Genomic DNA, 26,211 nt, shown 5'->3' with positions numbered 1-26,211 from the left:
GCTCATTGCAAATTCAGTAGCATGCACTGGCAAGTGTCAGCAGCAGAGAAACCGAAATTACTGAAATTCTTATGCCAGTGTAATTTGCTGAAGGCGATGCACTGAGGGTTAAGGCAAATTGTGCATGTGTTGAGGATTATAAAACAAATTAAAATGGAGGCTAACAAAAGCAGTGCAATATTTATGCATTTCTTCATTCTTTTCACTTCGTGGTACTCAATCGACTTCACAGTCTCTTAAGGTGGCATGGGGACATTGCTATTGTGTACATTCATTTGCTCTTAAAAAGGGGGCTCAGATGTGCTAGGCTACAGAATTTAACTGATTCTGCTAATATTTATAAGTATCTTCATTAACCCACAAAATATTTACAACCCACCACTACTTCTAGTCATGTGAAATTTGATCAACACAAAAAATGCAGTGAATTTCCCCTTAAATGCATTCTATTTATCTGCTTCAATTTTGATATACCAGCCTGTTTTACCATGTATTCCTCCCCTTTCCTTTGAAATCCTGCATTTGTGCACCCTAGTTATACAAAAGCGGAAGTGTGTTAATCACCCATAGGTTGCTGCAGTGGAGGTTTGATACTCAATTTACCAAATATTTTGGACAGTTTCTGTCTCCACTCTATGATCACCCAGCATGGACCAGTAACCAAATAGTTTATTACCTTGTGGAATGGGAAACAAGTCCCATATGAAATATGTTCTTGGTCAGGGTATATTCCCAGCCCTCTGCTGGCAAACCCTGCCACAGAGCTCATTGGAGAGGCAAGGACATGTGTCCATGTCTCTGTCCTGCATGCAGTGTCCAGTGTCTCAGCTCCAGCATCATAAATTGGGCTTTTGAAGTCAAAATGTGTCCACCTGTCCCTCTGTCAGCTCTGATGTGGAGTGAGAACCTCTGTGAACAATAAGAATCAAAGATCCAACAGCAATCATATTTTCAGTCACTACCAGGAGATTCACCCAAGCCCACCTGCAGGGATTTAGACCTCATCTTAATTTCAGAGACCTTTGCATGTCTGGCTATGAGAGGCAGATATATGTTGTCACCTACTGGTGACAGACTGTGAGAAGTGCCTGCAGAGCCAGCCCTTCCTCCTACTTACCCATGGAAACAAAGAAAATTGTTTGCTTTTAATTTTTTATCTAGATTTGAGCAGACTGAATAGAGCTGCTTGGGACACTAAAGGTAAAACTGAGCCTTTATTTGAATTTCACTGTAACATAAGAGATGTTTTTACATAGGTTAAAGTCTTGGAGCTCCCACATGTTCCAGGCTCACTCCAGGCAGCACTGCCAGAAATGACCATTAACCCACTGTCCTTCATGTCAGTGTACAAACCAAAGGACAAAATAACTTCTAAGTAGCCTCCAACAGTCGCAGACTGAGTGTAAAAGAAGTGACAACAGATGGGATCAGACAGACGGGGGAAGAGAGGAGAAAAAACGAGGCAATATTAGGGAGTGTGACAGGCAGGGGTCTCAGCACATCGGCAGCCTCGTTGTTGTTAAGGGGTTTTTTTTGTAGCCATCACATATTAAGGTTGTATTTGGAGAGTTAATAGATTTTACACTTGATTTTCTGGCAGGGAGCAGGAAGTCGCTGCCAGCTACGAAGCATCTTGGAAATGAGATTACTTTTCAAGTCTATTCAAGTGATCTATGCATTGCTTTTTCTCTGAAAGGTAAAGATGTAAGGGCTAAATGCTGACCTTTATTTCACAGATTCTATTTGAATATCTCGTTCAGCTGCCATGGAACTACTCCATTAGTAGATTAACAGCAACGTAACACGGACGTCAGGATCTGGATCTTCAAGAGAATCCCGTTTTACATCATTGCAGTAGATGGTTTAAAATTGCATCGCTTTGGCTTGAGAAGCTTTTCCCATACACAGAGGAAGTCAGAATCTCTCCCTTTCTCTGCTGTTAGAGCAGACTGTGATCCAAAGGATCATGTCTATATTCCCAAGCAGTTTCTTCTATAGGATCAATAAATAACCTGATAGTGGTAATTGAGATTATACTTTATGAATGGGGTTATTAGGATTTACATTCCAGCCGCAGCTACCAAGCAGATCAGATGAACAAACAGAATGGCCAGTCCTGGACCACTTCCCTTACTCTACTCTGTCATTTTTATAGCTGCACACATGCTGTAGGTGCTGATAGTACACACGCCTGACTGTAATCCACACGTCAGCCTGGTAGCACACCAGCCCTGGGAGACACTGCCTCCAGCAGTCATTTCAAGCCTGGTTAAAGGAGCAGAATGGAAACATCAACTAAAGTGATGAAAGTTACGTTTTCTAATAATGGAAATGAGATCTGTCGGGCAGCTGTTAGGAATTCTTTTTTTTCATTATCTGATTTAAAAAAAAATAATACTGAGAAATGCCTTAAAAACCTCTAACATTAGTGTATGTATTCCTCAGTAATGAGAGAGATGAATGGCTGGGTCTATAATCCCTTATAAATCTTTCATTCTATAAACTGCCCATAGCATTGTTCTTTGTAATGGAGAGCTATATGAAGTTGGCAGGTCCTTTTTCAAATTCCCAACTTACTGGGCAAGACAAAAAAGAACTGAATTAAAGTGGAAAAAAAAATTACTCCCCTGGAGAATTGCAGTGAAGCCATTTGCTGGCAAATTATTTTAATTTAAATCACTTTTCTTGCTTTTAATATTGAAAATACTTTCAATCATTGAAGAACCTTTAATTTAAGGTAGTGGATGGCAGGGATGTAATTGAGGAGACCGGACTAGCTGATCTGCCTCAGCAGAGTGGCTGGACCAGACAATTTCTTAGAATTTTTTCAAGTCTGGCATTTTTATAAAACAACCCTGGTCAGATCGCACCTTCAAAACTGTTTGCCTTTGAGACATATGAAAGATATCTTGTTGACAGCAAGAACTGTCTTTGAATCCCAGTTCTTCCCATCTTGAGATACAAGAGGGGTGGATTGCATGTGCTGATGGATTGAAATCAGAAGGATTTACCCAAGGCAGTTACCACATGGGATGGAGGCAGTGACTAAATAAAATACAATCAGGATTCATTCTATACCCCAGGACCACACAGAAATAATAGCACGGAAGGAAATTTTACAAACTAAACCATCACTGTATCTGTCTCTGGCTTTTCCCTGGTGAAATTCAAGTTTCCAAATAATGAGGATTAATGTCAAACCTTTAAAGAGAGTTGGGAGCGTGAGAAGGCAGCAGACAAGTGCAGCAATTCCTTAGCTTTGCACACTCACTCTCTTTTACAGCTTCCTAGTCTGGGTCCACACCAAGAGGTCTCCCACCCTGGCAGTGTGTTTGGGCGCAAAATCACCCACTTTGCTTGTCCATGCATCCCTTGCTGCTGAAAACACCGTACTGGGGTAGCCCACCAGCAGCATCCTCTCCCTGTGCCGCAGGTACGCTTTCCCCAACCGGCTCCCCTGGGAGCACGCACAGACACACAGACACAATGAGAGCCTCCAACTGGAAATTCAAACAAAAATATGGCTGTCTACTCCAAAAGGCAAACTCATTTACAAAGGTCATCTCTGTCAAGGAAGAGTGATGTGTTACTCCCCTCTTGGAGGAGACTGCTGTCGCTCCTCTGCCGAGTTACATTCATGAGCATAGTTTTGAAAAAGAAGAAAGAAAAAAAAAAGAGAGAGAAAAGAAAAGAGACAAAAGCCCGGCAAGCCCCCTATTCACAGAGCTAGCCCTGCAACTCCCTTTCCCCTCCTCGGGTAAATTCAGCTTCAAAAGACATTAACATCTTTTCCTACCTTCGTTCTCATCGGAGACAGAAGCCCTTCCATTTTGATCCGATCCTCATGCCAATCCTTGTCCCCAACTTAGTATCTCGTTCCTGTCTCAAGCATCCCACACGAACAAGAGCATGTCAGGGATCGCCAGCGACACCTTTCACGGGAGCTCAGCCAGCTGCCAAGCTGCCAACTTGCAATCCTCAGTCGCGTGGAGCACCGTTCCTGGAGAGACCTTCCTCCCTCTCCCTCCTCTCTCCCTCTCTGTGCATAATCTGCCCGCAGCTATGTTTGTACCATCGCGGCTGACAAACGATCCCTGCCTTACGTAATGCATTCAGCACAGGACAGGCGATCCCAGCCCAGCCGCGGGGACCCGGTCGGCGGCAGCGATGGGAAGGTGTGGGACTTTGCCCTGCCTATTGTGCCGCTGGGTTTAATCTGGTAACGTCCCCGTGTGGGGCTGATGCTCCTCCACTCTCTGTGCTAGCGAGGGAAGCACCAGGAAAACTTCGTCACCGTGAGAGATTGTGGATTCCCTGGGACTGACTTAAAAGGGTGTAATCCCGATTCCAAGCTGCAGCCCAGGAGGCTTTCCCCGCTCGCAAAACGCCAACAGTTGGAGCATTTTCTGCTGGGCGCGTTTGCTGTCAGTGAGTGACCAAACCCACGCTGAAAGGGAGTTCCTGTCAATTGTCAGCCGGGAACTCGGGAGAGAGAAAGAAAGAAAGAAAGAAAAGAGGGCTAAACAAAAGGAATATAGTCCTGAAAAGTTGGTCAGCAAAAGATACTCTGTGAATGCATTTCTGTTAGTATTTTAATTCTCATCAGAGCATGCCTTTGTGGAAAATTCCCTAATTGCTCCCGTTTCCCGCATTTTGTTTTCCATCATGGAGTGATGTTGGGACTGAATCTCTCTCAGAGAAAAATCCAGCTGAAAAATGGGCTTTAGACCTACAAATACACCAGTGTTCAGTCCCCAGGACTGGATCAGACCAGTCCAAAGTAAAACCCCTTTGAAACATCATCAAATGAGCACCAGCTGCCCATCACTGCTCCAGAGGTCGGCTCCCCCCAGGGCCACCCTGCTTCCTAAAACAACCACAAAAAAGACTCCCCTTCCCCAGCCCAGGGGATAACCTTCCACATACCAGTACCCAGTTGCTGTCCAAAAATGAAATGTCCCTGTTACACCACCAGAACTTGATTTTCAGTGTTCGAAAATCACTGTCAGGCTGGTTGAAGCATACTGCAGGTGGAAATTTTTAATGCCCTTCAACATCAGCTCTTCTTTTAGGCCCCAAAGCTACATCCTCAGGGAGAGTCACAATCTGACTCAGGCACTGAGCTAGATGTGGTTAAACTCCTGACATTACCACATGTTCCCTGGATGACCATGGGGATCAACCTCATTTAGCTTTCACCATCTAAAACTCTGCTTTCTGATCCAAGCCAGCCACTGAGGCTCCTGCAAGACCAACAAGAGGGACAGGTTCTTTCCCAAAGTGATTCACCCCAAATGAACCATGCCAAAGAGAATCCTGTCCTCCGCTCCTCTATGGTTCCTCACCTCTATATAAATCTCTGCTCTTGTTCTGGTTTCCTGCTTTGGCTGCTCAGGCCAGGGATTATCTCTGCCCACATGTGTCCATCATGCTCAACCTGGGCTCCTGGAGGCTACACTAAGGGAGAGAATATGCAAAGGAATATGTTCATGGTGGTGTCATGGTGGTTCATAACATCCCAGGGTGCAAAGCAGAGACAGACACAACTCCTGCCCTGCAAGCCACAGCAAAAGTGCTCCCAGACAGTGACACAGATGAGGGTGTTCAAGCCCACACGTCCCTTTTCCTCTCTATCTCTCCCAATCCTTTCGGCCCTGTAGATCTTGCAATTTTAGGCCATTTTTCTTGTTATTCTTTACGGGGTAAAAACAGGGAGGGGAGGTGCCCCCTACAGTGATTAATATTCATGTCAAAGATAATTAACTGTTCTCAGCCAAATTCAGGTCCTTATCAAATGTGAACGAATCTGATCATATCATACTGAAGGCAGAGATAAGTTTTCCAGAGCTAGAGACACAGTACAATGCTGGCAGGCTCATCTATTTCTTGCTGGATGTATATAAATATGTTTTGCTATTGGTATTTAAAAGACTTTAGTAAGACTTGGAATAAATGGCAGCAGGAACTCCAGGCTCCAGTAAAACAAGGCCGCTGTGATTTTTCTGCTGTACAATGTAGTGTCAGACTCTGATGAGAAATTTGCAAGTCTGTGCATCTGTGAAACATCCAAATCATCAGGAGAATTTGAGTCTCCAAAATGTCAAGAAGATCATAAAGAGAGAGGAGTATTTGGGTATTTTGGAGATCTCAGGCCAGCTGATCAAGCTTTAATACAATATGATAATGTGGATGACGCACGCATGGTAGCATATGAACACCCAGTTCTCCTAAAACTCAGTTCTGCTTTGTACTAGTCTAAACCACAGTGCCTCATGAGGATTCCTGTCTTATCTTTGTTTACAAGCAAAAAAAAAAAAAAAAAAAGTATTTCTCCTAAAGCCCAAGAGTAATTCAGTCAGGGACCAGAAAAGCAAGCTGGTGCCTTTCTGGTTCAGCAGCACTCAAAGCCTCTCTGATCTGAATGGATTGGGAATTGTGCTGATACTGCATGAGTCAGAGCAGAGCCCAGATCAGCAGGATGAGCAGGAATGGGAAAGAGTGTGGTGCTGTTTGAGCAGCACCCATGGCTGTGGCTGTGAGCCAGCAGCGAGTCTGCCTATCCAGGGAATGCAGGCTGTGACCCCCTGCTGCATCCCAAAGGATGCTCTGGGGGAGTTATCAGCTCCTTCATGGCATTACCATGAGCCACAGCTGAAGTGGTGTGTGACTGCAAGGTCTGTTCACATCCACCTTCACCAGTGGGGCCAGGGGACCCACGCGGCTCTGCCTGTGCACATTTTGTATTGGCTCCTTGGAAAGTTTGGCAATTTCCAGTTAAGAGCTGGAGCAACAGTGGATGGATGGGTATTGTGTATCACGTCATCCTCCTCTTCATTTCCAGGTACCAGGCAGGACTTGAGCTCTACTACCATCTAGGCAGATACTCTGCTTTAGCCTGTGCAACCACCAACCTGTCCTCCTTGTGCTACAGGAGCAGGACAGCCACTCTTGGCATATTCCAGCCTGTTTGCAACTCCCTTTCACATTCAGAGCAGTAATTTTACATCTATAGGAGCCAGAGAAGTTTATCCTCACTTTAAAATGAGAGCTTTAGTTGCTGTAGCCAGGAGAGCAATGCTGCAATAGTGTGCGCCATGGTCTGACACTTAGTTCCTCTCCTGGGCTGCAACTCATGGCAATTCTCAAATTACCGCAGACTTGTTCCGCAGCCTCAGCTCCTGTGATTGTCAGATCAAAGGCACTGCAGAGGCTAAAGGAGAATGTGAACACTTGCAATCTCATTCTCTTCCTGGGGAGGGGAGCAGCATTTGACTCAGATCCTTGGCAGCTACACCCAGCGTATCTCAGGTTCTCCATCTGCAGAAGAAGGGACCAACTTGTCTAGTTCTCACAGGTGTTGCAGAGGTTCACCCTGTCCTGGATTCAACCCACCACATCCTAGAAGATGGGAATATAATCACTCTTAGCTCCTTATCTAGTCATGGGAGTGAGATACCTTGAAACCCCCTCATATATTGTCATAATCTAAACACCTGCTAGACTCTAGACAGCAGATCAAGGTAGATGTCTACCTGGAGCCTGGTACATCCTACCTGGATTCAGCCTTGGAGATGAATCTCTTTCTTGACTCTGCTGACTATGTTGACAGACCTCCACGAACCAGAATGAAAGCAGAGATATCTCCTGATATTTAGCCAAGTAGATGTAAATGACTGATTTTAAGTGCCTGACTCTGCAGCTGAATCTTGCCCTATGTATCTAGTAGTAGGAAAAAAGGTCCAAAAAAAAAGCCTTGTGTTCACTATCAGGCTATTGATTGAGGATCCTAAAACCAGCCAAACTCAATGGTATGTAATTGAACCCTCAGCTTTTCTCTTGTTTACCCTTTGTGGGTGCGTCCGAGATGAGATAAAACTTCTGTAAATTGAACCCTTCCTAACCTTTGGGGTGGGGATGCCAACATAGAGACAAGTTGTGCTGCCTGTACCGGTCCTGAAAGGCAGAGGGAATTTGGATTTGGACCCAGTACCCATTGCTCTGTGATGCAAAAAGCTGCCACCTCCTCCTGGCTTCCACCCCCAGACCTGCAGGTGACTGGGACAATAGATGCTGTGGCAGCCCAGCTGTCCCTGCGTGTGTGCCCCTGGCCGACCCCGCAACTGGTCATTTCATTCATCGAACAAAAGATAGCATCGCCGTGTTGCCATGGCGACGCCCCGCCATCCGAGTGGCTGTAGCATCGTACAAGGGAGGGGAAAACATCCCAGTCACATACCGGGGCTGCGCTGAAACCTATCTTATATTTAGAACAGGCGGCGCGGGGAATACTAATGAATATTTAACACTCGGAGTGCCTTTCATGCTCGCTTTTTTATTTTTGTTGCATACTTCCCATAAGCACAACATTTGCTTCCAAGTAGTATAATATTATTGTGTGCTACTGTGCTTCTCTCATCGCTGCTTCTCAAGGTTTCCCCTGCTTTTCATGAAAGCAAACTTTTCACGGGTTACCTAAAAAATGGGCAAATGTTTATGTTTTACAAGAACCAGTCCCTTTTAGGGCTTTTTTTTTTTTTTACTCTCATTAAAAATAGCTGCTTTCAACAATTAATTCTCCGTGTTGCGGAAAATAAATGAATCAATCAATCATTCTAACTTTCTTTCACTCATTCAGGAAAAACACACACCTGAAAATGTCCTGAAGTTCCTTTCTTCTGTCTTTTTTCCGTAAGTGGTGAACGGTGAAAAAAGGGGTCTAACCACCCAAATTATGAATAATTTTATGTGCCTTTTTATAGGATACACTTTAAAAAAAGGCAAGAGTGCTGAGCATCATGGTGAGTCCCACCCAGTACTGCCCAGGCAGATTTGGAACCTCCATGTGATGAGCAAGTGGATTTTTTTTGAGGATGGCAAAGGGAAGCAAGACCAGCACTGCCTGGGGTGGCATGTGGCACAGGTGCCCTCCCATGTAAGTGCAGCTCATCGGACTGCCAGCCTGGGGACTCCCATCTCTAAGAGGTACTGAGAGGATGCAGCACGACACAGACTGGGCTGTGCTGATGGTTGGGTACATCCTCTCTGGGAGGGCACTTCCTCTTCAGTCTCCTGTTTAGCTATAGATTATGTTATAAATAAGGCTAAAATATGTGATATATCAGACCTTGTTCTGAAGCAATCTCCTGGCACATATAAAGCTTTGTTCTCAGAAAGGCCAGGTTCTCAGAGTGAAGTGTGCTCTTTTTACTAGCCAGCGGCAAGGTACTGGCTCTTTTTTGAGCCTAGCAGCCCTAAAAAAGCTACTGGGATCCTGAAAGCTTATCTGTGTGCTTCCTGCTTGGTACCACGCCAAGACACCAAGGATACAGGCACAATTCAGCTGGCAGCTTTGTCGGTGATGCAAGGGGAGGAACAGTGCTGTACTGGGTGTGTTGCTTTGGCAGCACTGACACACAAGAGCTGTGTTTAATTGTTGCTGGTTGTAGGGGGTATTTTGAAAACGGAAAATGGTTTTTCCCTCCAAGACTGCCAATGCAGTCCTCTGAGATCTGCTCTGTGGCTTCAGAGGGAGAGGGACGCACCTATGGGGAGATTAAGAGGGAACAGACCCGTGCTCTTTGCAAGCTGTTCCACTGATGCAGCATTTGCTTGAGTAAGTGCTATTAAAATCATTTGCCAACTTACCCTTATATGGTACTAATTCTAGTAAGGGCTGGAAACACCAGCTACTTTTCTGGAGTTCATCTTTAAGGCTCTAATGATCTGCTCTTTCCAGAACAGTTAGGCTTTTTCCATAGAAAGCAATATGATGAATATTAAATCTTGAGGTATTGATAAGACAGATTTAGCTGCCTTCCAGATTTGGAAGGCAGACATAAAAGAGTCATATGTGAGGACCATAGGTCATTGCACAAGTCTGAGAGAGAAACTGAACTACAGTTCAGCATCCTGCCCTGGCTGGCAGGGCCACCAGGGTCTGTCCAGCCTCCTCCAACAACTGAAAGCCATTTATCTCTGTAACACATCAGTGATCTCAGCCGTTGTTATCACGATTCCTGTTAAGCCAGTGCGACAGTTTAGGAAGGAGAAGCTGCCTCTCAACTACACAAATAAACCACCCCAGCAGGGATGGGGACTGCAGTGTTTGGAAAAGCTGATTCAGCTCAGTGGGTCCTGCCCAGGACCAAGCTTTGGTTTGGTGACCTGGGCAAGGCTCTGACCATCTTCTTTTTCCTTGCCTCCATCCTGGCTCACCAGGAGGATCTATAGATGCTTTCAAGATCTACAGATGAAAAAGAGGAGCTGTAGAGACGGGGCTTACAGACTCAAATTGACAAATGCTGTGCAGAGTCTCTGCCCCAGCAGAGAAAATGGCCTCTGGCTGTCCTAGGTCCCAGCAGGTACAACCACAAGGCTGAGCATCCTGCTTAGTCTTCTGACAAAATGTGTACTGGAAATATGATGGGGCTTCCTTCCCTAAATAGCAACTGAGCTGTATTTTCCTTTTGCTGCTAGGTATATTTGCTGTTCTGGACGTTAACAGTCAAAACACACACAAAGCCTTTTACTAGAGCATTAGGTCTATGCATGCATTTTCAGCAGTCAGATGATTTATTCATCCACTTCAGTAACTGTTCAAACAGGGCATGATGTAAAAAGCAACAAACACCGAGTGTGTTTGGTTTACAGGAAGAAATCAACAGAACAGGGTAACAGAAGCTGTTTTTCCAATGTAAAGGATTCCCCTGCCATCCCTGTCAATATCTTTGTCAAATTAAACACCCTTTTCCAAAGCTACAACTCCGCTAAAGCACAGTTATTATGCTCTCAGTTAGAAACCTGATTATAGCTACTTCATGTCTGTAAAAACACAACCTCTGACGCAAGGTGACTCCCAGATACTCTGCGAATGCTCATAAACGCACTTGATGCTCTGTGGACACATCTCTGTGTGTACTGGGAGAAGAGCCCAGCTCTCACAGGGCAGACAAGGCACTAAGTAGCCATTTCTCTAAAGTGAAATGCCATAGCATCTGTGCAAATCCTGAACTGTGGTATTTTGGCCTGGGGAAGAGAAGACAAGGAGGGAATGAGTAGAAGTGCTCGGGATAAAGCAGAAATAGAAGACAGGGTCAAGGGGAAGAAAGGGGTTGACAAAGTACAAAAGAATAATAGTAATCTAGGATTGCACAAAAGCAGTCCTATAAAATATTATTTTGTGTTGAGATTCTTTAAAGGTTAGGTTAGTTTTGATGCAAATCAGAACCCCAAATGAAAAGAGTCACTAGAGACCATCTGTTCTCCAAAATGTATGTGCAGTTTTGATTCCTCTGAGGGTGAAGACTGGTGGAGAATTTTGCAGCTGTCCAGCTCTCAGGTGATATATCTGCATGTAAAAAACCCTGTAGGCAGGAGGATCACCTGGATGGCAGAGTCTGAGGTAGATCCTGCACACCCCTTATTTGATGGCGATAGACTCCTTCACAGGACATAATCAGATGCCTGAAAACAGGACCCAGGGAAAATAGTGATAACTTTTTTCTCCATGATGATCCTACATTTTTTCATTTTACATATTTTTGTATTGGTTTGTTCAACTCCTAATGAATCCCACCATCTAGAACTGCTTGCAAACTCAGAGTCATCACCATCACTTAGATTTACCTTCTGGCATAAAAGACAGACACCCTTCCTCTTTCATCTCAACTGGGGATCCTGTGGCTCCCCCAAATAAAACCTGTATTCAGCTGATGTCAGTAGTATGTTGCTGCCTTATGTTGTAGTGGATATTTCTAGCTGTACATGTGCACTTGCTTCAGCAGCTGCCTGCAAGCCCCTCCCTGGATCACCATCCTCTTCGTGCTCCAAACCTCCCTTTGACCACCCAGCTATTGGTCACTGCATGTTCCAGTTGTGGTGGTTTCTAACCACTGGCATTGCAAAGAAGATGAGAGCTCCATTCAGCTAATTTAAATTCTTGGTCCTCTCAAACCCTTTCACCTCCCAGATTCAGTTCCTTGGGGCAGGGCTCTAAGTGTCTGCAGAGGTGTTAGCCCCTTTCAGGTGCTCCTCTCACTGCATGTACCACAGTCTCATAGATGTTATTTTGAGAATATTTCTGATCCTAGGTCTCCCTGCTGTCTCATTTTGCCATCCTTACTGGGCTAATGGGACATTTATCCATCTCCCAGAATGTCAATAAACATATAAAATAATGATGCCGGCACAGCATCCCCAGCAAGGCACAGGAGAGCTTCTACATATAATGAATATATATCATCAGCCTGTTTTCAGCCTAAGCAACAATCCCCACTTACATCAAAGTCTCATCTGAATTAATATTTGATGCTGGATTTCATGCCACTATTAGATGTTGTTAAAATTCAGGGACCCCAATCTTTCTTTATCTGGAAACAACAACAAAACTCACTGAGACAGGGCAATCTTCAGAGATGGGATTCATCTTAGCTAACTTCAAATATCTACAGTGTGGTTGGCTACAACTCAGTTGGGTCATTATAATTTCTTTACAGTAAGTGGAATGAACTGGCATTTTTAATGCTCAGTTTCCTTGACCTGTGTTAGGAAAAAGTCACATGCGCCCTTGCTGCCTAACAGGAATGCATTTTTTTGTGCTTCCCATGCCATAATCCTGGCAGAAGTAAGGAGACAGTATCTCATTAAGGTTTCTGCTCATTATCCTAACACCCTGATTGCCCGTCTCAAATATCTTGCATGCAATAAGAAAGGCAGTCACTGTGATGATGGAGCTGAACTTTTTAAAATAATGGTAGATGATCTACAATGTAGGGCAAAAGTCAGAAATCGTGGTATGAAGAGATAGTGTAAAATTGTACCTGTTTCCTGAAATCTGCCTGTTGTGCATGGTATTTGCAAGGTGATTACCTCTGCAAAGTTCAATAAGTTAAACAGTTAATTAACATGACACTAAAGTCGTAGCATCACCTGGATGTAATGACTGCTAGACACCCAATTTTCCTCCAAATTTCCTATAAAGTGTTTCCTCACCTGCTCTTTATCCGCTAGTACATTTCTTTTGATATTACCACTTCTTAACTCTCCTTCCCTCTTTACCTTACTTTACTTATTAAAAACAATAAAAAAGGCAGCATCATTGTGCAAACAAAACTAAAGGTCTGGGGAAGGATTCAGTTTAGTCAAGGAAAGAAATCTGTTAGCACGGGGCTTGTCTCCTGTTGATCCAGTGGAGGCTGATGCTTGTCTTCTATTAGTCCTTACAGGAGTTATGCAGGCATAACCCAAAGCATGTACTCTAATCTGTAACAGGTGAAAGTCTTCCACAGCTTCCAGAGGGATGAAGTTCAGCCTTACAAGTGGAGGGTGGAGCTTTGATTCCCCCAAAGAGCTATAGCAAAGGACTGTCACAAACATTGATCTTCAAAGCATCAGCGCGATCGAAGCGCCCAGTTCTGCGGTGCAGTTATTGACACTGGGATAACTAAAAATAAATCCAACCACAGGCTGGTGGTTGTGGCATTTGTCCATGAGCACCGGCCTGACTTGTGCCTCAGGGTTCACACGTGTGGAACAAGAGTACTTCCACGCCTCATGCTCTGTACAGACCCAGCAAATCCTTGCTGAGCATTCTGGGCAATGCTGAGGTCCACTGGGTGCAGTGAGGTGGCTCGTACACATGTGGAGCATCACATCTTGTGCATCTCCATGGGAAGAGGGATCCCACCTTCAGGGTGCAGAGGAAGGACCCAGGTCTACTCTGTTCTCTGCTTTGTAATCCCTTGAGGGCTTAGGGCAAGTCATGTCTCAAACCCCTACGCACATGGTTTTATCACTCTGAAAGTGGAGATAATCTATACCTCAGAGGAACATCGCATGGATAAGTCAATTAACCATGAAATCACAGATGGAAGATGTAAAAGAAATGCAAAGGATTAGTTCTGCAGATCAACCCTGTCAGGCACAAATACAATTTTACATCCATTTTTTCCCCCCTAACTAAAAATCACTCGCACGCTGCTCCTTATAGTCCTGCTTAACCTGTTATTTGGGCATCCTCACCAACACCAGCTACACCTGTGGCTGACTGTGGAAAAGTGGGAGTGAGGCCACCTGAGCTCAGCACCCTTACCTGGGCAGCCCAGGTGGAGCCCACTGCTTGACCTTTGCCTGGCAAACACTTCATGTCCAAGGGAACAGCAACCTCTTGTTGTCTGTGTCATAGATGTAGATCTAAAGCAGTCAGAAAGCCATATCAGGAGACAGAAAGGTCACTGCTGCTGTTCAAAGGTGGGATGAGCTGAGGGGGACCCCATATTTTGGACTTTTTGTAAGCTCCCCTTGGGAGCTTTGTCTGGGCTCGGGAACACCACACTGCACCATGGCCTTCATCCTCCTCTTCAGGCTGCCAGAGCTGACCACTACTGAGTTACTATAGTTCCACTTCAAGGCAGTTTTCATTCCTGCAGGACCTCACATAGATTTGGAAATCTATTGAAGGATTTTTTTTAATGCCATTTAAAAATATCTTTAAGATCTTGCATTTTGAAAAAAATGTACAGACTATATACATTTTCTCTAAATATGTGTCCCACAGATAATTAAGTGGTCTTCATTTTAAAAGGTTACTTAGAAACATCATTGGATTTATTATCCACTAGAGAAAACCAGCTGGGGGGGGTTAATTGTCTCACCCAAGGAAAAATCCTGTAGCACTGCAGCCTGTAAGCATCAGTGTCAGACATGCAGACTAGGGTTTCATGGGATGATTTAGGAGCTCCTGTCCTTCCTCAGCCTGTTCAAACTCAAATCCATTTCCCAGTCCTCAAAGTTGGTGTGCCTATCTGTCTGGGAGATGTTGGATTAAAAAAACCACCTCACCTAAGAGAAGAAAAACATGCAAGGGAAAAAAAAATCAAAAGTGAATAAATGAGGCTTATGTTATCTGCCTATGAAGAGCAGTAAGTTACAGTAGAAAGAGCCAACAGCCATGAAAAGGGATAGGCTTTCATCTGCTGGTAGAGAAAGTCTAACACAGGACTCCTCTTTCTGCTTGAAATGTCATTTTCCAGACCACTGATAAGAAGTAACTTCATGTATTTTGTTCTTTGCTTGGTTGTGGGGTCTTTAAAATCAGTTTTTCTTATATAGGCAAAGTCCTTAGGCACACTTGGGCTAGCAAAATAACGTTTCCTCTGGTGATCTATTTTGTTAAAAAACTTCAGTAAACTACATTACACAAAGGCCTCTTTTGCCTTGGGCTGCCCAGCTCAGGAGGGTTGGGCTGTAGATCAAACCTTTACCAATAATCCTTTAAGAATGCGGAATAGGCTATTGTGCAGATCAGCTGCTTTCTTAAGTTCCACATAGAAAAGAAAAATGTTTTACAGTCCTTATTGTAGCCTCAGGTATCTAAAATTTCAGTATCACTACATCTTCTAAAATACAGGGGTCAAATACTGCATTTGCTAGATTTTGAAAGAGCCCACAGCGGTTGTACACTCAGTGGATATTTCATAAATATGGTTGCAATAAGAAAATAGGAAAATACTTCAAAGTGAGCAGCATGCAGACTGGCTTTGTACCTACTCATCTGTCTTAGTTTGTTGGCAACATTTCCAGTTGATGTGAATAGCCCCCTCTTGTCCAAATGACATTAGCTTAGACCCAATGGTGACATTTCCAGAGCAAATCTTCATTCTTTCTACAAAAATGCCACTATTTCCTTGTCATATATATTTTGTTGCAAAGACAGGAGAGTGATTGTGGTCCAGAGAAGAGAATATCCTCTTGTTTTCCCGATGTCAGGTTTCTCAGAGCTCTGTCTGGGATCTCCTGGATTTAGAGCAGTGGGACAAGGACTTTCTGGCACCCAGGTTAGCTCCCCTATAGCAGGGCTGGCTGAGCTGGATGTGTGATGACTTCTCACTCACTCTGGTTTCAGTGCAGACTGTTCAGGTAAACCATTGACAACACAGCAGCTCAGTCAACTCTGCAAAAGGGAACTTGTTTTGCATGCTGTAACTGTTGGTAGGAAATGCAAATGTGAGCACCTTTGCAAATCTAATCCTCCCTCCTGAACACATTGCTTCCTGATTCTTGCCATACCCCTTTTCCCTTCTCATGCTTCCCCAGAGCTGCAAGCAGAAAAATGTCTGGACCAAGGCTGTGTATGGGCACCACTTCATCATATCTCAAGATTTAGCATGCTTGGCCCTTTCTGGACAACAAAACCCTTGGTCCTGCCTTCACAGGGGCCAGGTTTTGAAACACTTCCTTGCACTGAAAGGTGCAAACTCGAGCCAAATCACAACATACCACATGCTGAAATCTTTTGGAGAGATCTGTGTCTCCCATTGCAGTTGCTCAGTGTCCAGGAGAGCTGCAAGACTGATACTAATTTTCAGGCATTTCCAGCTTGGTTTTCTAAGCAATGTTACTTCTTTGTAACACTGAACACTGTTTAGTTTCAGAGCAAAGAGTCTTCCACTAAACATCCCATCCTCCAAAGTGGTTTTTCTCCCCCTTTATCTTATGTTGTGTTGGTACTTCCTTCATGCCAATAAGGGTACACTAAAATCATGGCCCCCTCATGTCATGAGGAGGGTTTCTTTACACAAAAGAGGCTTATCGGGACAGGAAGAAAAGTAGTTAATCAACAGCCTAGTGTCTCAAAAGATGTTTGCAAGAAGCCAAATGATCAGATACATATATTAATCCTAATTGTGCATCACCATCACTTGAAAAGCACCTATGGCCTAACTCTGCAAATTTCAGCTCTCTTCTGTTCCCTTGTCTCTTGTGGATAAATAAGCTTTGGCTGCAAATATGTGTTAGAGCAAACTGGAAAAAAAAAAAAGCCCACCCTTCTAAAGAAACGTCATTAGTGTGTGATCATGGCAGAACTTTCATTATTTAAAAGCAACACCTTTTTGCCCATATTTTTTCACAATCACATTTAAAAAGAAAAAAAAACAAATTAAAACCTGCATATTTTCCTACATACGGGTATTGTTGAAACTGTCACACCTAATAAGAGCACGAAAAGACAGATGAAAGCACTGTGCTCATTTCTGAGCAGCTGGGAACGGCACTGAGAAAAGCACAGCAATTGAGATTAAGAGAGAGCCTTCGCAGCACAAGATAACCCAGCTGCTTGGAAAATCAAATCTATTGAACATACAGATTTCATGCAACAAAACAATGCCTTGCTGATAAAGGAAAATAACAATGCTCACACAGAGTTCTACAGTCTTCGATTCAATTTGGAGATAAATGGGCAGTCCTATATTTTTCCTCTTTTGAAAAAGCCAGAGTTAGCTTTCTAATTGTGACTATTCATTGTCTCTTTTTGCCAACTCTGAAAAATCAACTCAGAGGTTTTCATTTGATAATAACATACCCCACAATTTCTGGAAAGGGCACCTGCATGGGGAATTAGGACATGAAGGTCTCCTTCCATGGTCTCCTCCTAAAGCCTCACACTGGCTTTAGGCAGCTCCTTCAGCTCTCCTTCTCCTCAGTCTTCCAATGTTAAAGAGACGTCAGTGCCTCTGTGAAATGTTTCCACGTCTCCAGAAGAAAAGTGTTATACCACTGTCCCAGCATTTCCATGCTCCTAGCTGATTCATACTAAGAAGTCAGGAACAGAAGCATCTACAAAGCTGATCAGAAAATGTTCTTCCCTCTGATGTAAACTGTGTGCATCATAAGACACAAAATTTCCTCTGAAAAACACTGTCTGGGCCCAAATGTTTTAGCTTTTTGAGAAAACTGGGTATTTTCTCATGGGAAGTGATACTTGTTCATGGTCTTGAAATCTTTAGCTGAAATCTGCTTTTCCACTGAAAAATGGTTTTATGTGTTAATTTTTTGATCAGCTGTGGAACAGCAAGCTGCTTTATTGGGATTTTAAGTTTTCATTGCCATCCAAATATAACATTGTACCTACTTTGAATTTTTCGTCCAGGTATAAAGAGTTGATTGTTCCCACCCATTCTCTATTCTCTTTTTTGCACTATAAAAACTGTGAATGTAAAAACACTTTTCCAACACCAAGAGCCAGCCTTCCTTCCTAGACTCAAGAAATACATCAAACACTAGAAAGGACATCATAAAACTCAGCTCCTTCTTTCCTTCAAGACACTGTATTTTCAGTAACCTTCTAATAACCTATGAATGTGTATGATATTGACTTAGAAAAGTAATATTTCTGGAGTCTTTGCTGTATATAAAAGAAATATAATAGTCTTAATTCCTCTAAATGAAGCCTTTTATTTATCCATGACAATATGGCCAATATGTTCCCTTTCATAGCCCTTTGTCATGTGTTTGGCACTGTAATAACTAACTAGTCATTCCCGCTCTGGTTTTTTGTTCTGGTCAGTTTTTTAATCAATGACACAATACTTTACCTTTCACCAAATGCCTCTGGTTTCTTTGAGAGCCTTTGTAATAAAATTAATCAAAGAGTTTGCAAAGTCCATGGAAATCATTATTGACCAGTTTTCTTTCAGCTCACTATTGTATTGGTGCTGAAGACGTCAGACAACTTGGAGGAAAGATATCATATTCCCCAGAACAGGCTGTTTAAGTTACCAGTAGAGTTCCCTGCAAAAAGCTACCGAAGGTGCCACAGTTGAAGTTCCTTCCTACTCCTGCTTAGACCAGCAATAATATATATTACAACTTGTAGCCCTGAAATTACCCTCTTGGGATAAATTCCTAGCACCACAAGCCCTTTCTTGAGAGGATATAATTAACAATGTTTTGATTCTCCCTCCCTTCTTCCAGGCAAATCTGGACTCCAGCCCTTACATCTTTGCCTTGGTATCCTCCAGCCCTTGTAAAAACGATGTGAGTTTTGGCCTTAATAACAAGCCACGTAAAATCTACATAATTGACCCCTTTTCTGGAAATATTTCAAAGCTTTCTCTTTAATCTTTGAATATGCATGTGCAGAAGGAATGCCCTCATTTCAGAAGACCCCTGTTGCATACAGCAGCCTTCTTGCTGCCATACAGAAAGAACAACCAGGTAGTTGTAAGAAACGGAGGTTTTGCCTCCCAGATGCCCTACTTTTCCTTTCTGTGTGATTTTATGCAAAGGAGCTCGATCTCTTTACTTCTGTGCCAGGCATCCCTTGTATTACTGCCCATAATATAATCCACACATCCATGGGATATCAGGGGGATGGGGTCCCATGTTGAGGCCCATAGGCCACTGGTGATCTCTGGGGCTTACATGAATGGTACAAAGTAATTTTATAGCAGCACCCAGCACAGAAACCTTCCTATGGCTATCTGCTTGGACAGAGAGGTATCCCAAGCAAGTCTCAAAGGTGAGTTGGATCCTTGATCCAAAGGTCTGGAATCTGCTCATCAAGAAATGGGATGTGTTAAGACACTCCTGCCTTCATTCAAGGAATAAGCTGGCAACATGATAATTTTCCATTGTGTCTCATCTGACTGATTTCACTGCTACTAACTCTCATGAGCTGTCAGCAATTCAAAGTCCACTTAGTCTATGACATATCTCCATTTACCCTGATGGGACCTGAGGGTGTGAATCTGAAACAGTGGGGGAGAGGGGGCTTGGTTTTGAGTTTGGATTTTTTTTTAATTACTTATAAAAATTACAACCTCATTGTGAGCTTTTTTTTCTGCACACAAACTTTATCCTCTTTCCCTCTAACATTTCAGTATCATTCAGATGTCCACCTCTTCTCAAACACTGGACCATGTTTCACTTATCCCTTCCTTATACTGCTCTGTTCATTGTCCCTGGTCCTCTACCAATCCATCTGAATTTTTTTTGTTCTTCATTCAGTTGCAAAGCCTGTGGTTCTTATCTGCCAACAGAGAAAAAGGATGCTGAAAACAGATTGTGATTTCATATCTGCGACTGAAACCTGCCTTACACAGCTCCAGAAAGGGACTTACTTACTTTTCCATCCTTTGGATTCAGTCAGTCTTTCCACTTATTAAGACACAGCTCCTCCAAGTCAATATTACGTGTTTATTCAAAATCAATACTGCTTATTACAGCTTCTGCAATTGTGTCTCACTATCGCTGTCACCTAGTTAGCTCACAACCTTCCTGGCAGACTCCCAGCTTGGTGTGAAGTTGCAAGATCGAGGAAAAGATAAAGCCAGACAGAGACAGACACAGAGACCTGTTGACTGGGGATGTCACATAAGGCAGATTGCCAAGAATTCCCTTGTCTGCTTCTCATTCCTTGCACTCGGATACATGTGATCGAATGAGAGACAGTCACGATCTCTGAAATCTTTGTACTACTCTCAGTTTCTGCTCTCCCTCCTGAAAAACAGAAAGGCACAAAGATAATCAAAGGGCTGGAGTACCTCTCCTGTAAAGACAGGCTGAGAGAATTGAGGCTGCTCAGCCTGGAGAAGAGAAGGCTCCAGGGAGAGCAGGAGGGGGACTTTCAACAAGGGCCTGTAGTGATAGGACAAGGAAGAATGGCTGTAAACTGAAAGAGGGTAGATTTAGATTGGATATTAGGAAGAAACTCTTTACTGTCAGGGTGGTGAGGCACTGGAATAGGTTGCCCAGGGAAGCTCTGAATGCCCCATCTCTGGAAGCCAGTTTGGACAGGGCTTTGAGCAACCTGGTCAAGTGGAAGGTCTCCCTGCCCACAGCAGGGAGATTGGAATGAGATGATATTTAAGGTCCCTTCCAACCCAAACCATCCTTTGATTCTATGATTCTAGGTGGTAAGTCACACCGAGTTCAGGGGTTGCATAAAGGATCGGCCACTGTTCAGGCAAAATCACCATCTAAACAGTGCGCAATATTTTTATACCTTGATGCTGCCCCTGCAAGTTCCCATTGACTTTAATGAGGCCATAAAAAGCCCATAGTGTGCATGGAATATGTAACAGCTCCTCTATCAGCCCACGCACTGTGAGTGCTGCTTTCGTTTTGTTTTCTCCATGGACTAAGAAAGCCTTCACTGAGACCCCGTGGAATCCCAGCCTCCTCTGGATAGAGCTGGAGAAGAATGGAGACCAAATTTACAACAACAACAGTGGTGACAGGAAAGGCAAAGTGAATGTTAGGAAATTTAAGGGAAAGGGTTGAGAATGAAATGTAGACTTCATTATTCCACTGTAGAAATCTCTGTGCACCCTTATTTTGAAGATTCTGTGCTGTTCTGATGACTTTGTCTTGAAAAACTAGAGAAAAGAGAGAGAAAGATGAGAGACAGAGATGATCAAAGGTTTAGAAGGACTTCCACAAAACAGACGAAATGGAATAGAGAGCTTTTGGGCTTGTAAAAGTGATAAAGAGAAGCTAAAGATAACAGTTTGTAAAATCACAAATAGTGTAAAAAAAAGAAATAGAAAAATAGTACTGGTTTGTTTCTCATAACATAGGAGCTTCTAGACAGGCAACAATATCACTGAGCATTAGTTTAAAATGAACTTAACAGAGTACTCTTCTTATGGTATGCCATTAAACTGAAACCTATTGCAAAAAGATACCATGGAGCACATGGTTTAAGTGATTCAAAAGGAAACAGATGAAAGAAAGAAATAATTTTAGAGTGGTTAAGTCCTTTCATAGATGTTAAACACAAGGGTCCAACTTTCAGCTTAGGAAGGGAATTTATTCACTGCTGGGAAGCAGTGTGAACCATATACTTAATCCTCCCTGCAAGCACCCATACTGTACACTGGGGTTTTTGGCCCTGCCCCACAGTTATGGGGTACCTCATACACGTGCACATGGTACAGACCTTATCCTACGAGGGTAGCACAACTGCACAGCAGAGTTGTCTGTGTCTGTGATGAAAAAATCAAGTCTGGCATGAAAAGGTAGCCCTTGTGTCACAGAGCTGCTGTTCCTCTGTATAAGCTGAGGTCTGAGCTCACAGGAGGCCCATGAAATAAATGTTTTGTGTTGTCACTTCCAGTGAAGACCCCTGCCCCTTCTGTCTGCAAAAGGCAGGAGCAAATACCTTTATTTGTAACCTCTCAGATTTTGAGACTCATTTTTCCATTGATTACCTTAAAAAACAGGGGCTATTTATAGACATTATGGTCTATAACTGTCAGCCTTGTGACAAATCACCCACCCAGTGCCTTGTCAATGATGTGGAAAATAGTGGCCATATAAACAGATCAAATGAAGTGGAAGTTAGACAGAACAATGGTGTCAGGCCATAGCCTTTGACATCTAAAGGCCAGAGGTCAAACCTGTCTGCACTGGGGAGTGAAAACGACTTGAGGAGTTCACCTTGGTAGGAGTGATGAGCCAGCATCCTTTCTTGGGAGAGGTGCAGACTTTGTAGAGGTTAGCCTGGGGTGCATGTGAAGTTTTGCGCTGATTGGAGAAGCTCTAGTTAGAGAAGATTCCAGTTGTGTCACCAGACAACCTGATCAGGAAGAAGGTAAGTGCTAACAGGAAATGTGAATCTCTGGGACAAGTCATATAGGACTAACAAGAGGTTTGTGGGGAAAAGATGCTCCTGTGTGTGGCATGTTTCAATCAAGGGGCATTCAATTTGGCAGCACTCAAAACTGCAACCAGGAGAGTCTCCTTTACTGTTTGTTTTGTAGCGGTTTGGGTTTATGCAGTTACTGTGGTGCACTGGACAATGAGCAATCTTAGGCCAAGTCACTTTGCTACAACTTCACCTGTGTTTGTCTATAGAACAAAACACCCTCGATTATTGGGTGAGAAATAGCTTATTTTCAGACTAACAAAAACACTGGCTTTTCCATCCCACCCGGGGGACCATCCCTCTTATTTATTTTTATTGACCCACTCTGCTTTTCCCATTTGAGTTACAATTTGACAATTGCCACTAACTGCACCTTTAACAGTTTCTCCTGCCTGCTTTCAACACATGAAAGCTAAGTACTGGGACAAGAAATACATTAAAATCCACTGCACTTTTAAATCCTGGCAGGCTTTTTTTGGTTGCTTTTTTTTTCTTCTTTGTGCAAGCCTATCAGCCATTGATCATAACATTTTCACCTACATTACCTCTTGCAATTGATAAAAACATATTTACTTGCATGCTGTGCAGGGCTTGCTGTACAAGAGGGGAGAAGTCAGGAAAGGCAACACAGCCCTCTTCCACCCCTCCTACTGCCTGTATGGACACAGCACTGCCACTGCTTCCCTGGGACAGCACTGAGCCTTGGCTGTATTCTGTGTTGGATGAAGCATCAGAGAAGCAAAGGACCTCTGTATTCCCCAATTCTGAGCAACCCAAGGGAGCTCAGAAAAACCTGCACTCTGTCAGAGCAGCTAAAGAATAAGAAATACCTTTTTTTTTTAATTCCAATCTCTAAGGGGGTAAAGCACTTGTCCTTCTGCTTGACAGCAGACCACCTGTTCTGCTTCCCACAGTGAATAATCAGTCGCACGCGATGTGCTTTCACTGTCTGGGATTAATTCTCTTGCAGTCACGTGAGCTCAGGCTCAGCAGTCAGGTACAGCTGCCACCTCACCCAGGTTGTCATCACTGCTTATCAGGTAGGAAGTTCACAGCCTCTGATGGTGGCCCAGGGGCTCCCAACAAACTGTTTCTTCAGGGATGGTGGAGTTGATCTACAGTGCCAACACAGAGCAGTGTTAAACCATCTGTCTCTGCAGGTGCTATGGGGCAGAAAGGAACCCCTCACAGCACACAGGCACCTGAGAATTTAACTGGGGGAGAGACCGACCTATCTCATGGTGCCCTGACTGACCTCCCAGACCCTCACCTCTGCCCCACAACCACAGTGGGACAAAAGGGCAGGTCCCCAAAGTTTTTCTTCCCTTTACTCCATCCAAAAATAGGGACAGTCATCATCCAGCTCTGAAAAAAACCCAAACCCCGATATGCCCTGGAAAGACTTCACATCCAAGGCAGAGCTTTCCCAAGTCCAGCCTGAAGGAGTGACCTAGGCTTACTCTGAGTTAAAATAGTCATTAAGAGAATGATTTTTCTCATCTAAACTCAGGCACGTCAAAATAAGATGTTTAATTTTAAGTTAGTCACCTCACGCTATGCTTTCTTCTAGCCACAGGTGTCCAGAGGCCACTCATATAATCTTAGATGCCAATTTTGGGCTGAGATGAACCACCTGTTGGAGACACCTACTACTTTTCATCGACCATAGGGAGACAGGAGGGTGAGTAGCCCAGAATTAGATGTCTAATTTTAAGATGTCCTGAATCAGGTCAGAAGAATCGCCTCCAGCCCTTGTTGGCAGGGCTGAACTGCTTGGGCGAATGCTCAAGGGACATGAGCACAGCCAAAGTGGGTGGGACATGGATGAAGGGAAGGACAAGAGTGTCCTGTGCCCTGATTGAGGTGAAGAGGAGTCAAACCCAAATGAACTCCGGTCCAGACTATACAATGAAATATATTACATGTGATATATAGTCAAATGCGGTGCAGTAGTCCAAGGTTCTATCCAACGAATGCATCCTCAAGATGACAGAAGACCAAGAGAGGATAATGGAGCAGAAGAGAGCCACTAGGGATAATCTATGTGCGTGCTCATGGTCTTTTATTTCTTTCCACCCGTTCTTACCAGCTTTGCACCTGTGTTGTCATCTTTGGGTTTTGTAAATAAATGATTTTATCTATTTTCAGGTTAACAAATAGTGCTAAAGGCATTTTAGGGAAAATTAATTACTTTGGGGTAAGCATAATGATATTCAGGGTCAGGATTAAGGCATGACTAGCCTTGTCTTTAGTAAATTGTGTTTTATGTATAAAATAAATCCACATTTCAACATCATAGTCAGCACCTTGGTGACTATCAATGGCAGGAGTATGAAGAGCAGTGTCTTTCAGTGACCACTGGCAGCCTGGCCAGCTCTTCAGTGACTGGGAAGAGAGTAGGGAACAAACCTTAACACCCACAGTCTCAAAAACAGCTTGGCCACAGCCGCGGAGCAAGTGGCTGTATCATGAGCCAGAGCAAAGTGGGGCTCACAGGGCTGCATTAATCTACTCTTTCCCAATCAATTGCTACAGTGAGATTATCGCAAACATGATGGATTGGATCACTTAATCCAGTTAGACAGCGGCTCAAGCAGACGGGTAAATAAGGGGAGCCAGGAGTCGGGTGGCCTCTACTGACCCGGAGCAGCAGCTGGTCAAGCTTTCAATGCTCTTCTTGACCTGCTCCTTAGGATTGACATTGCTAACAAAATACATGCAAGTGACACGAGGGGTGCGTAATTTCAGGCAAAGTATTTGCCATCAAAAGGGAAGAGTGTGGAAATGGCAGTGGTGGCCGTTTCCTCCTTACCTTGTGCATCTTTAGGAACAAACAAAAGGTTTTTCATTCACAAAAACGAACAAACAAGCAAAAAGACCAAAAAAGAGAAGGAAAGATAAAGCTTGACAACCCGTTTAGCTACTCCTGTGCAAGACAGTGCTTTGAATACTGGGTAGAATGGCATATAAGGCTGGAAATGGTGATTGCACCATTGGATTTTGGAGGGAGATGCAGCACAGCTGAGCTATGTTTAATGAGGGTGCCATGGCAGCACTAGATCTGCACAGCAGCCAGTCTCTCGTGAACAAAATGCAGTCATTCCTGCTTTGTGTTATTTGGTATTAATCAGCACAGTCGCTTAAAATTTAACACCTGAATTAGAAAGATTTTGATCACTAATGACTGCATGCAATGCCGTGCTCAGCATGAGCCATCAGATAGGCATTTTCATTTTGTCTATGCAAATCCTGCAGCTGGAAAAGGCAGCATTTTGGTTGTTTTTTTAAAAATTGAAATAATTCCATGCCTTACCCTTGATAACACCAACAAAAAGTATGCTACATTTTATTCCCCTTTGTAAGAAAAAAAAAAAAGAATGTTTACAGCGAAATAAAAGGATGAGCGTGTTAATCTAATATACACAATTCATTATGGGTTGATCAGTGATTAGATGTGGCATTCGACTCTGACCTCTTACAAAGTTTTATTAGACGGGAGAATTAGTGCCTGGACTGGCAAACAGGGGAGGGTTCAGATCTAGAGTTCTGCGCATTTATATTGAATAAGCAGACACCAAAGAATTCTCATGTAGGTTGTGGGTGAGGATTTTGTTTTGGGAGGGTGAGAACAAATCTTCCTTCAAAAGCTCAAAAATGCAGAGGAAAAAAAATGCTTTTTGCTGACACCAAGCATTGAACTGACGCAGAAAATGCAACCAGAGCCACTAAAAGGGAAGAAATAGCAGAAATGAGAAGCAAAAGTCCATTCTCTTTGAATAATCACC

At 43.5% G+C, this 26,211-nt stretch overlaps 1 protein-coding gene and 1 long non-coding RNA gene across 5 annotated transcripts in view; both read right to left on the bottom strand.

Moving 5' to 3' along the window:
* The window catches only part of FRMD4A (FERM domain containing 4A), a 367,435-nt gene that overhangs the window by 276,503 nt on the left and 64,721 nt on the right, over positions 1 to 26,211 (bottom strand). Inside the window, exon 1 of one of the 4 annotated variants that reach the window (XM_027679515.1) lies at positions 3,797 to 4,187. The exons of the other annotated variants lie outside the window; for them this stretch is intronic. Coding sequence (XP_027535316.1) covers positions 3,797 to 3,829 — 33 coding nt within the window. The 5' untranslated portion in view covers positions 3,830 to 4,187. Of the gene's footprint in view, positions 1 to 3,796; positions 4,188 to 26,211 lie in introns of those variants that run through there. 4 annotated transcript variants of the gene reach the window in all.
* Positions 7,050 to 8,113, bottom strand: LOC113965707. The gene is made up of 3 exons (XR_003533614.1): positions 8,046 to 8,113; positions 7,902 to 7,953; positions 7,050 to 7,398 (listed from the first exon to the last, which is right to left on the bottom strand). It is a non-coding gene; the product is annotated as an uncharacterized LOC113965707 (long non-coding RNA).

The sequence above is a fragment of the Neopelma chrysocephalum genome, unplaced genomic scaffold, assembly GCF_003984885.1.
Source record: "Neopelma chrysocephalum unplaced genomic scaffold, ASM398488v2 Primary Assembly neopelma1_45, whole genome shotgun sequence".
NCBI lineage: Eukaryota > Metazoa > Chordata > Aves > Passeriformes > Pipridae > Neopelma > Neopelma chrysocephalum.
The sequence above is the reverse complement of the archived record's forward strand: the minus strand, read 5'-3'. Positions and strand labels throughout refer to the sequence as shown.